Source organism: Ochotona curzoniae, unplaced genomic scaffold, assembly GCF_017591425.1.
Source record: "Ochotona curzoniae isolate NIBS_2020 unplaced genomic scaffold, NIBS_Ocur_1.0 contig_4612, whole genome shotgun sequence".
NCBI classification, from domain to species: Eukaryota; Metazoa; Chordata; class Mammalia; order Lagomorpha; family Ochotonidae; genus Ochotona; species Ochotona curzoniae.
The window spans coordinates 8,179,568-8,191,583 of NW_024466343.1; the positions used below are offsets into that span (position 1 = coordinate 8,179,568).

The 12,016-nt window shown below is 45.5% G+C and overlaps 1 protein-coding gene across 1 annotated transcript in view; it reads left to right on the forward strand.

Annotated features, from left to right (window-relative positions):
* Positions 1–2,896: 2,896 nt before the first annotated feature.
* The window catches only part of GIPC2 (GIPC PDZ domain containing family member 2), a 93,063-nt gene continuing 83,943 nt past the window's right edge, over positions 2,897–12,016 (forward strand). The window contains exon 1 of the mRNA XM_040987220.1: positions 2,897–3,145. Within this exon, the coding sequence (XP_040843154.1) occupies positions 2,897–3,145 (249 nt within the window). The remainder of the gene's footprint in view (positions 3,146–12,016) is intronic.

Below are 12,016 nucleotides of genomic sequence, written 5' to 3' on the forward strand. Positions count from 1 at the left end.
CCTGCTCCCAGTCTCAATTCTCACAAGCAGGTGCAGCAGCCTAGTTTAGCCTGGCCCACCATGAATCTTCCCAACCCAGCCTGGCCCAACTGTACCCTGTCCAGGCTGTCACTCATGACAATATATGCTGTGCATATTACATCCTGACTCTGCCCGGACCCAGTTCACTCATATGCCAATGGATGCTGCTGTCCAATCTGGTCTAGATTGCTCCTAGCCCTGATGCTTGCACTCACCAGTAGGAGTTGTGGCCTAGCAGGAGTGTTCTCCAAATTCTTCTACCAATAGTGCTCCCAGCAATTGATCTTGTGTGTGCTGGAAGATGCTGCTGCCCAGACCGATACTCACTGGTGGGTACTGCTATTTGGCCAGACTGGCCTGTATCCATTTTAGCTCTCACTGATGGGTGCTATGGCCTAGCCCAACCTGGCCAACCCCAGATATGGCTCACATGTGACCCAGCAGGTGCTGCAGCATAGCCCAGCCTGACACACTCCTATTCTGGCTTTTGTGGGTGTAGGAACCTAGTCCAGTTTGGTCTGCTCCCAGATCCAGCTCACACACATGCTGAGGGGTGCTGCAGCCTTGCCACCCTGATCTTCCTTCAGTCCATTCCCTAGGGAGAGTTGCAGTCTACCAGGAGAGTCTCCGGAGTTCCCCTGCCAGGCATGTTCCCAGCCTCAGGTCTTGATTGTGCTGGCTGGGGCTTTAACCAGCCTCACATGGTTTACCCTCAGCCCCAGCTCTTGCTGCTGGATGTTGCAGCCTACCCCAGATGGGTGCAGCACACTGGCACAGCCTGGCCTGTACCCAGACTCAGTCTACACAGATGCTGATGAATATCACAGACCTTCCTGGCCTGGCCTGCAGCAAGTCCTGGATCTGGTGCTCCCCGGCAGGAGCTGCAGCCTATTAGAGGAATTCCCCAAGTTCCTCCCCGCAATGCCTGATCCCAGCCCTAGATCTCAGGTGTGTCAGTAGGTTTAGTTGCCTTGCTTGGCATGATCTGTCCTCAGTTCTGGCTTTTGCATGTATCACTGGCTGTTGCAGCCCGACCTCACCGGGCCTCCTCCAAGCATTAGCTGCTGCGAGTGTCACTCAGGTAGGTTTCCGTCAGGTGAATTCTGTGGCCAGCCTGGCTAGGACCATCATTTCCCAAAGCTTTCTGAGCAAACCAGTAGGTGCTGCAACCCTACAGAAATAAGCCCACAAGTCCCCTTCAGAATCTGCTCCCAGATCTGGTTCTTTCACATTCGGTAGGTGCTGCAGCCCATTCCGACATGGCCTACCCCCTGCTCTGACACATGAATACTGAGGCCTAACCTAGCCAGGCATGTCCCCCAGCCCAGAGGAAGAGAGACAGAGAGGAAGATCTTTCATCTGATGATTCACTCCCCAAGTGACTGCAACAGCTAGAGCTGCGCCAATCTGAAGCCAGGAGTCAGGAACTTCTCGCCCATCTGAAGCCAGTCAGGACCTTCTGGGTCTCCCACATGGATGCAGGATCCCAGGGCTGTGGGCTGTCTTCGACTGCTTTCCCAGGCCACAAGCAAGGAGCTGGATGGGAAGCTGGGCTGCTGGGATTAGAACTAGTGCCCATATAGGATCCCAGCAAGTTCAAGCCGAGGATTTTAACTGCTAGGCCACCGTGCCAGGCCCAGCTTTGTGCAATCTTAATTGAGTTTCCTGCAGTGCATCCTCTTCTTGGTGGACTGATTGGGTAGACTTCTGGAGAGCTGAGAAAGTACTGAAGTTGTAGGCCTTCAGGAAAAACACGTGAGGTGGAAAGATGGCCAAAGGCAGAGTAGGTGATAGTCAGGAGGTGGAGTGTGGGGAGGTAACCAGAGGGAAAGTTCAAAAATACAATCAGATGTTCTTACAGATCAAGCAACACAAAGACTGGTGCTGTGGCGTAATGCTGCTGCCTAGTGTGGCATCCCACCTAGAGCCTGAGAGTGCAGCCTGTTCAACTTCAAATGCATTGGAAGACTTGGGAAAGCAGCAGAAGATGGTCCAGGAACTTGGATCCATGTACCCACATGGAAGACCAGGATGAAGCTCCTGGCTCCTGGCTTTGGCCGGGTCCAGCCCTGGCCATTGGGGCCCTTTGGGGAGTATTTCAGCAGATGGGGGCGCTTCCTTTCTGTAACTATGTCTTTGAAAAGCAAATGTACAAATAATATCTTGGATAATTGCTCAAATTGGTCAAATGCAAAGGGATTTATTTGGGTCTTGAACGGAGGGGGTGGGATTAGGTCTGGGGTAGGAAATCTAGGGAGGGTTCTCAGTAGACCAGAGGAGGCTGGTGAGTGACTTGGGGGAGTGCTTGGGAGAGACAGCTGCCCCAGGCAAGTCCAGAGGATTCCGGAGAGGTGTGCGAGGCAACAGTCTCGGGATCCGTGACTGTGCCATCTCTCTCAGCCCTGCTGTGTGTGAGGAGCAAAGAAGCCAGAGGAAGCAAAGGAAGCTGACGGCTGCTGTACTTCAATTGCTGTTCCCCAGGGCGGGCGGCTGACCGTGGGAGCGCCGCTGCAGTTAGGAAAAGCGTGGAAAGGCTTGTCTTCAAAACAGGCACGGTTTCCTTAGCTTCGACACCAGAGGACTTCACGGAAATAGATTTTTTTTTTTTTAAACAAGGAACCGGGGGGTGGGGTGGGGGTACACCAGAGAGGGGCGGGATGTGAAGGACGAAGCATAACTAGCTTTCTTCTCCTTAAAACGCCCGCTCCTCCCGAGGGAGGCAGGGGACCGACCCGGCGCCTTCAGGCGGAAGCGCCGTTGCCATTGGCGGGTTTTACCTGCGCGGAGCCCGGGGCGCAGAGCTCAAAGTCCAGGGCTCGGACCCGGGAGGCGGCGGCGGGCGGCGCAGGTGGGCCCAAGCCATCGGTCGGTCAAGATGCCCCTGGGGTTACTGGGAAAGAAGAAGACCAAGTCCAAGGAGACCACCCCGCTGGTGGGGGGCGAGCAGGCGGGCGCGGGCGGCGGGAGCCTCCCGGAGCCCCCGGCGCCCCGGGCTTCCGAACGCAAGCTGAGCTTCCACACGCAGCTGGCGCACGGCAGTGCCACGGGCCAGGTGGAGAATTTCTCCAGTATCCGGGAGCTCTATATCAAGATCGCCGAAGTATTTAAGATCTCGCCGACCGAGGTAAGGGGTCAGGTGCTCAGCCTCGCCCGCCCGCCCCCTTCCTTCCTCCCTGCAGCGCTGTTTGAAACTGGCCGGGCATAAAATCGGGCAGAAAAAAAAAAAAAAGCTGCCGGATGGGAGGCTCCAGTAGCGTTCCCGAGGAGGCCAGTGGGTCTTGCAGGGAAGGGACTATGTAAATTCCGGAGTAAGAATGTCACGTCGCCCTATACTCCAGATCTGACTTCTGGAAGCAGGGGGATGGTGGCGGGGTGGAGCACTTGACCTTTCTTCCCCATGCCAATGAGCTTGTCACAGGTGTACGTCCCAGATTCTGCCATCCAAGGACTGACTGCTGCCCAGAGTCAAGATCTGTTGGACAAACTGACACCCCCATCTCATCTGGACTGGACTTCGCTTTCCTCTGCAGATGCGAGTCACGCTGGGCATGTCCCCAGATGCTGGGGCGGGGATTGGAAACCTCTTAAGGGGACACTCATGGGGGCCCGCCTCATCTCTCCTCTCTGTCATTCCCATCTTAGAAATACTTTGGTGGTACCTTGTAGGTATTTCCAAATTTGAAAAGCTGTATGTTGGCTCAGGGCTCCATAGCTCAGCTAATTAACCACGTGAGATTGAGAAGTTTACAAAATGTTCATGAAGGAGGTTATCTCTGACTTTTAAACATCACATCCATGTGAAAGGAGTTGACATTTATCATAACTCCATTGGATGTCTGCCTGGCACTGTGTTTATCCTTCTCAAGCGAAGTGTAAGTGCAAGGGGTGGAAAGTTAGCCCAAGAAAATGTTTGGTCTGCATTTGTAGAGGAAGTGCTGGATTTAGGAGTGCAGAGGTCCAGAGTGGCACAGGGTGACGTGTGGATTCTGCCTTTATCAGCCGTTTGTTAGGTCCACTCAGGTGAAATTGAGGCCATTGGCAAATTCCAAGAATCTGTGAAAGAGAGCGTGAGGTGTAACCCATTTCGGATTTCCCAGGCACTAGGAGGCACCTCAAAATTCTATTTTGTGAGTTATTTATATTGCTATAGCATGTTAAAAACACTTCATTTTCATACAGGATTTTTCCTTTGACCCTTTCTAGGGGATGTAAATGGCAGTACGTTAACCTTGGCTGTGAATCCAAGTTCTGCGCTTACTAGCTGTGGGGTCTTGAGCAAGTTTAACTTCCCTGTTTCAGTTACCTATCAAATAGAGCTGAGAGAGTGTTGTCGAGTCCCTGTATAAGCCTACCAGATTGCACAGCCTGTGGTTCAGGGCAAATGCATTGCAGCTACTATTATTTATTCCTCTCCATTCTTTCTTTTATTATTATTATTATTATTATCATTTTATGATACAGTAACATATGCCCTGGGGTTTCCACTACTCTTTCCCCTTATTCCCTCCCTCAAGTTCTCCCATATCATTACAATGCGTAGTTCTTCATAGAGAGTCATATGTCCATTAATACAGGCATGGATAATGGCAGAGTCCAGCATCTCATTGTCAAGACACATCCAAAAGTTTCACTGGGAGTCCATCCTTAATCTGGAAGTAGAGATGCACACAGCACCGTATCCACACAGCTGGACATGTCAATTTCCACTACACAGTCACTGTAAATCCCCCAGAGTGAAGGGCCCCAAAACAAAACCAACAACAGGAAGAAAAACAGAAATTTACAATGCCATGAAGTTAAGCAAAATGCCACTGGATATGATGGCCTCCAGTACAGTTACTATACAACCCCTTAGGTGAAAAGCCACAAAACAAAATCAACAACAGAAAGAAAAAATAGAAACCTACAAAGCCATGAAATTGAATAACAGGCTACTGAATGACTAATGTGTCACTGAAGAAATGAAAAAGGAAATCAAGAACCTTCTTGAAGAAAGTCATGCTGCTGTATGGTATGAATCATTAAAGAATTTAATGAGGAAAAAATGTGTTTTGAAGAAATGAAGCTAAAAACATCAAAATCCCTGAGATATAGTTTCCTCTAATCTATTTTGGTATATCTCCTGTAGCCAACAAAAGATGATTTTTGATTTTTTAATCCAGTCTACTAATCCATGACCTTTGAGTGTTGAGTTTAATCCATTTACATTCAGAACTAATATAAATGGGTGGTAATTTGATCCTGCTATTTTAGTAATGGGTTATTAATTGATTTAGTCTTCTGTTGTTATTTTATTGGGATGTTCTTTACATTTGCCTTTGGTTTTGGTGGGTGCCATTCCTCTTCTCTGTTTGGAAGTGGCATATTCTTTTAATTTTTCTTTGCTGTGGAAGAATTTTATTTCATTTTAAACACAAAGGAAAGCTTTGCTGGGTATGTTGTCCTGGGCCGACAATTTTTTTCTTTCAGAATCTGGAATATGTCCCTCCATTCTCTTTTGGCCTGTAGAGTTTCCTGTGAGAGGTATCCTGTGAGTTTAATTGCCATTTGTTTATATGTCAGTTGGTTTTTTTCATGTACACATTTAAAGATCTTTTCCTTATGTTTAATTGAAGAGAGCGTGATGATCATGTGTTGTGGTGAAGATTGCTTTTGGTCAACCCTGTTGGGGGTTTCTGTACCTCTCCTAAATGTTGTTTCTCAATTATTTTTCCAGATTAGGGAAATTTTTCCTTATTATTTCATTTGATACACTTAAAATATTTATTTATTTTTGTTGCAAACTTAGATATACAGAGAGGAGGAGAGACAAAGATCTTCCATCCGATGATTCGCTCCCCAAGTGACTGCAATGGCTGGTGCTACGCAGATCTGAAGCCAGGAGACAGGAGACTCTTCTAGGTCTCCCATGTGGGGGCAGGGTCCCAAGGCTTGGGTTGTCCTCTACTGCTTTCCCAGGCCACAAGCAGGGAGCTGGATGGGAAGTGGAGCTGCCGGGATTAGAACTGGTGCCCATATGGGATCTGGACACGTTCAAGGCGAGGACTTTAACTGCTAGGCCACCATGCCGGACCCTGGATATACTTTTAATTCCTGCTTCTGCAACTTCTGGGAGTCCCGTAATTCTTACATTTGGCCTTTAATAGCGTCTTTCAATTCTTGAATACTTTTTTTAGCTTGACCCAGCTCTGCTTCCAGCTTTTTGTTTGTTTCCCCTTGGTGACTGGAAATATATTCCACTTCTGAGATTCTTTCATCTGCTCCATTCATTCTATTTTGGAGACTCTCCACTGTACTTTTAGTTTGCTCCACTGTATTCTTCAATTTTGATATACCAGCTTCATTTGATTCATTTCCTGTGTGACATCTTCCTTAGGTTCTTTGAACTCCTGTATTACATGCTTTTCATTGTTGATAAGAAGCTTCGTAACAATTGTTTTGAATTCTGTATCTCTCATTTTGTTGATGTATTCCTCAGTTAACTCTGAGGTTGACCAAGGGTTTTGCTTCTATGCAGGGAAGTCTTCAGTAATATTCATTGTGCCTTTGTCTCTTCTTTTGCTCTTAGTGATTATACTTCTGGTTAACAGATTTTCCTTAGGGCAGGTTTCTAAGTTGTGTCATCCACAAGTCTGCAGTATGATTTTACTTATTGTAGTTGGTACGTGGTTCTTTGTTTGCAGTCATTTGTGCCACTCCCTCCAGTGAGTTTCAGATCTGGACCCTTATATTAGACTGGCTCAGCACTCTACCTCCTGTGATCCCACACTATTGTTGCGCCATTGTCTGGACAGCATTTCTCCCAGTTCCAGTTCCCACAGTTTCCAGGATGATAGCATTTGTGTAGCTCACTGTTGTTCCCGCAGTGTCAAAGCCTTTGCCATACTGTGCAAAATGGCACCTGATGTGAAACTCATGGAGTTCTCGATCTCCTGGCTGTTATATCTAGGGGCTACTGGGACTTATTCTGTGTGGAACCTGATGGATGCCTTGTTGTTGCAATTCACTGAGTCTGAAATGAGTTTGTTCCCAGCTTATTGCTTGTACAGTCCTGTCCCATAGCCATTATCTCCCTACACAAGATGGTGCTCGATTTGGCTCTAGTGGGGGTTTGGGCTGTGAAATCCAACCTATTCCTGCACTGCCAGTCTGGGATCTGCTGTTCTTTTTCTGCTCCAGGTCAAATCAAACAAGCCACAGGACAAGCAGTTCTTTGTCAGGGTTTACGTCCTGAGTTCCTGGTGAACTCACCTTTCCATCTGGTTGCTGGTTGAGTTTCGGCTGTCGGTTGAATTCAGATCTCCGTTTGCTAAATGTCATTGGCATATTGGATCACTGCAGCACCACACAGTTATATTTGCTGCTTTTCTGTGTCCATCAGTCTCCAGGTGCCCATCTGCTGTCAAGCTATCCTCCCCTATTTCCTGGAAGGTGCCTTTTCTGCTTCACCCTGGCCAATGTTTCTCCGTCTATTTATATGTGTCATTACCCTATTCTGCCATCTTTATTCTTCTGCAACTACTATTATTAATACCTAAAAGTTAAATGAGGAACAGGGGTGCCAAGTGGTTGAATCTTGTCCAAAAACACACAACTGGTTTCTGAACTACTGAGTGAGTTAGCATATTTAACTGACGACTTAATGTCTCTTCTGTAGCTGGCAACTCATTACCATATGTCTATTGCATGACATTGTTCTAGGCTCACAAATAATGATTTTATTCCATCCTCTTGTTCTGTGAGAAATAGTTTTACTAATGTCTTTGTTTCCCAAAGAGGAAGTTGAGACTTTGTTGCAGAGCCTGGACTTAAGCCCAGGTTTTAATTTCCTTTTTACCTCACATTCTATGAAGCTATATTGTTTCCCAACTTGCCAGTGTCTCTGTAGTAGCTTGGCAGCCATGTCCAAGGTTTTCAATTTCCAGGGAAAGATAAAATTTCAGGTTCATAAATATAAGTTGTTTTGATATGTCACATTAGCATAACAAATATATATGTGTGCTTAAGCATATAACCAACATTAATGCAGGATTCATATCTTGATTAAAAAGAGTTAATAAGTATATACAAGATAAAGTATTGATCATCATAGTATGGTATGTCGTAAGTCTCTTCATACAGTTAATTTTGAAACAGAGATTACTCATTAACATAAAATGCACAGGGAGCTTGCGTTTGCTGTCCCATTATTCCAACAAGGGGGATAGTGACATAGTTTTTTAGATGTCAGTGTGTGCACTCTGCGCTTCTGCAGAATTTGGCTTAGTTGAGCTTAGTGAGACTCCAAGAAGGTTGCCCAGTCACTGGACTGGTATGCAGCAGAAGCATACATTTTTTAAAAAAGATTTATTTATGTACTTATTTGAAAAGAGGAGTGACAGAGAGAAAGGGGGTAGGCGATCTTCCAAACCTTTGTTCACTGTCCAAATGGTTACAATAACCAAGAGCTTGGAATTCCATTTGAGTCTCCTGTGTGGGTGGTAGGACCCCAAGTACTTTCCTCCGGCATATTAGCAGGGAACTGAATTGAAGTGGAACACTCAAGACTAGAACCAGTGCTCATACAGTGTGCCTGTGTTACAGGCAACTGAGCCCACTGGACTAAAATGCTGGCTCTGTGGAGTTAGAGCTTGAATGCAGGCTTCTTTGTTTCAAATATGGTTCTGTGGAGGCGAGAGGATCTGTGGTAAACTGCATTTAAATCCCAAATACAAATTTGGAAAACGTGTTTTTCACATAATTGTTTTTGTTCAATTACAAAAGTAGTTATTGTCTCTAAAAAATGCTGCCGCAATACTGACAGTTGTGGGTTTCAGCTGTTTAGTGGTCCCTGAAGGAAGATGCTGATGTTGTCTGTGACTCACTTAAGATTTGTTGCCAGGCAGGCAGGCAAGCGGGTGCCATTTATTGTGATCATTACATTGAAACAGATGGCCAATTATGCAACAATCTCATATCTGATGCCTTTTCCCCCCAAAATAACTAAAAGAGCAATTTAGTAAAAAGAAAAAAGAAAGTAATCTCATCTAAAAGAACAGTTATAAATGCAGGGATATTTTTTCAGAACACTTAATACAATCTTAAAATATTCAGGTTACATAAAGTGTTGAGTCACTATTTATGATGTTTGCTCTTTAGCTATATTCATAAATTTTACTGAGCAGGCTCTTTGAATATTTAACTGCTGTAATTGTTTGGAAAGTAATTCATATTGTGACATGTTTTCTTAACCTAAATCTTTATTGTAAGGAAAGATTTAGGAAAAGATAATACATTTGAAGGCTTTTAAAGAAATAAGTCACGGGCCCGGCGCGGTGGCGCAAGTGGTTAAGTCCTCGCCTTGCACGCCCGGGATCCCATATGGGCGCCGGTTCTAATCCCGGCAGCCCCGCTTCCCTTCCAGCTCCCTGCCTGTGGCCTGGGAAAGCAGTTGAGGACGGCCCAAAGCTTTGGGAACCTGCACCCGCGTGGGAGACCCGGAAGAGGCTCCTGGCTTCGGATCGGCATAGTATCGGCCCGTTGCGGCTCACTTGGGGAGTGAATCATCGGATGGAAGATCTTCCTCTCTCTCTCTCCTCTCTGTATATCCGCCTTTCCAATAAAAAATAATAAAAAAATAAATCTTTAAAAAAAAAAAAAAAGAAATAAGTCAGAATTGCATCTAGAAGCTTTATATGTCCAGAAAACAGGACTCTCAACCTCTTTACAGAATTCAGAAACTATTTTCCTTGGATTGGTTATGTAGTTTATTATCCCTGATGCATGGGACTGGAGTGTTTGAGATTTTGGAATATTTGCAGATACCTCAGGAGCTGTCTTGGGGATGGCACTTAAGTCTAAACACAAAGTTTATTTAGGTGTCATATATACCTTATATAAATAGCTGAAGGTAATTTTTTATTTAAAAAAGATCTAATTACTTGAAAGGGCTATATGTACGTGTGTGTATAAAGATTTATCTAAAATATGGAGAGAGAAAAGGAAAGAGAAAGAGAAAGTCTTCCATTCAATGGTTCCCTCCCAGGGTTGAGCTAAAGTGAAGTCAGGTGCTAAAAATTCCATCCAGGTCTCCTGTGTGAATGGCAGAAACTCAAGCACTTAAATTCTTACCTGTTGCCCACCAAGCCCAGTAGCAGGAAGCTAGATTGAAAGTGGAGTAGCTTAAACTAGCCCCTTCAGTATGGGATGTAGCCATCCAGGTGGCAGCTTAATTTACTGCATCATAATACCCACCTCATATACTGCATTTTTAGCATGCTCGCGTTTTCAGTGTGATCTGTCCACATGAAGTCAGATGTAGAATTTTCCATTGTGGTGTCATTCTGGCACCCAAAAAGTTTTAGGTTTTGCAGCATTTTGAATATTAGATTTTCAGGTTAGGAATTTTAACCTATATTAATTTGGATATGCTGTTGGATACCAAAGAGCTGGTTGAATAAAGAGATTATTCAGTGATTCAATTCCGATTTTGGCACATACAGCAGCCAAATAAAGTAGTGTAGCTGGGTAGCAGAATAGATAACATTTGTGTTTTCATAAGCATGCTATTGCTTCTCTTAAGAAATAAGGAGGCACCATTGTGCCACAGTGGGTTAAGCTGCCACTTGCAATGATGGCACTCATATTGCAGTGCTGGTTTGAGCCCGGGCTACTTTGGTTCCAATCCAGGTTCCTCGTAAGACAAATGATAGTCCAAGTGTGCAGGTCTTTGGCACCAACATGGGAGACCAGGACATTAAGGCTCCTCTGTCTCTATAGCCTTACCCTTCAGATAAATCATAAAAAAATTAAACCACCTTTTTTTCCTTTTTAAATTATGTGAAAGGCAAAATAACAGAGAGATAGTGAGAAATATAGATAGATATCTTCTGTCTACTAGTTCACTCCCTAGATGGCTGCAGTGGTCTGGGCTATGGCTGGCTGGCAGTTTCTTCCAAGTCTCCCACATGGGTGTAGTGGCTCAAGCATTTGAGCCATCCTCCACTGCTTTCCCTGACATATTAGCAGGAAGTTGAACAGCCAGGACAGGAACTGGTGTCTATATGGGGTGTCAGTGTTGCAGGCAGTGTTTTAACCCTCTATGTTACAATGCTGGCCACTCCCATGCCTCCAGCCATTTATTAACAGTTGTTCCCATTACTTTTGCTACCACTGAAATTTCTTTTTCTTCCTTCCTTCCTTCCTTCTTTCCTCCCTCCCTCCCTCCCTCCCCCCTCCCTCCCTCCTCCCTCCTTCCTTCCCTCCCTCCCTCTCTCCTCCTCCCCTCCTTCCTCTTCTCCTCCCTCCCTCCTCCTCCCTCCCTCCTCCTTCCTTCCTTCTTCTCCTTCCTTCCTCTTCCTTCCTCCCTTCCTCCCGCCTTCCTCCCTTCCTTCCTCCCTTCCTTCCTTTCTTCCTTCCTTCCTTTCATTTACAGTACAACTACAAAAGTTGTTGTCTGATCAAAGCCCTCCTTGCCTTCTCGTCTCACATGGAACAAAGCCAGAATCCTGTGATAAGCGACTGGCCCTGTTGGACTGCACCATGGCATTGCTCCTTCTACCCCAGCCAATCTGGTCTGCCAGCTATCCCTTGCATACTGGAGCCTTAAGGCTTCGGCCTTGGTTCTTGTCTCTGCCAGTACTTCTTCCTGCTCAATTTTTTCTCTCTGTGTGTGTATACAAATGAGATTTATTCCTCAGTGTTAATTTTATAGCCTGCTACTTGCCAAACTCTTGTAGGTTCCAGTAGCCTCTTAGTGGAGACTTTTGGTTCCCCTATAGATATAGAATTATCAGAGAGACACTTTATAAAGCTGAAACAGTGAAGGCAATGATGACATAAGGATAAATATTACTCAATGAAACAGTCATCCACAAATACATTGTGTGAAGTTAACCTGCTAAATGTTTTTCCTTAAGTCTGCTAACATGCTGTCTTGGTGAGGTTGGCTCTGATTACCTAGTTTGGAAATGTAGCATCTGTTATTTCCTTTTCTGCTTAATTTTTCTAGGCAAAC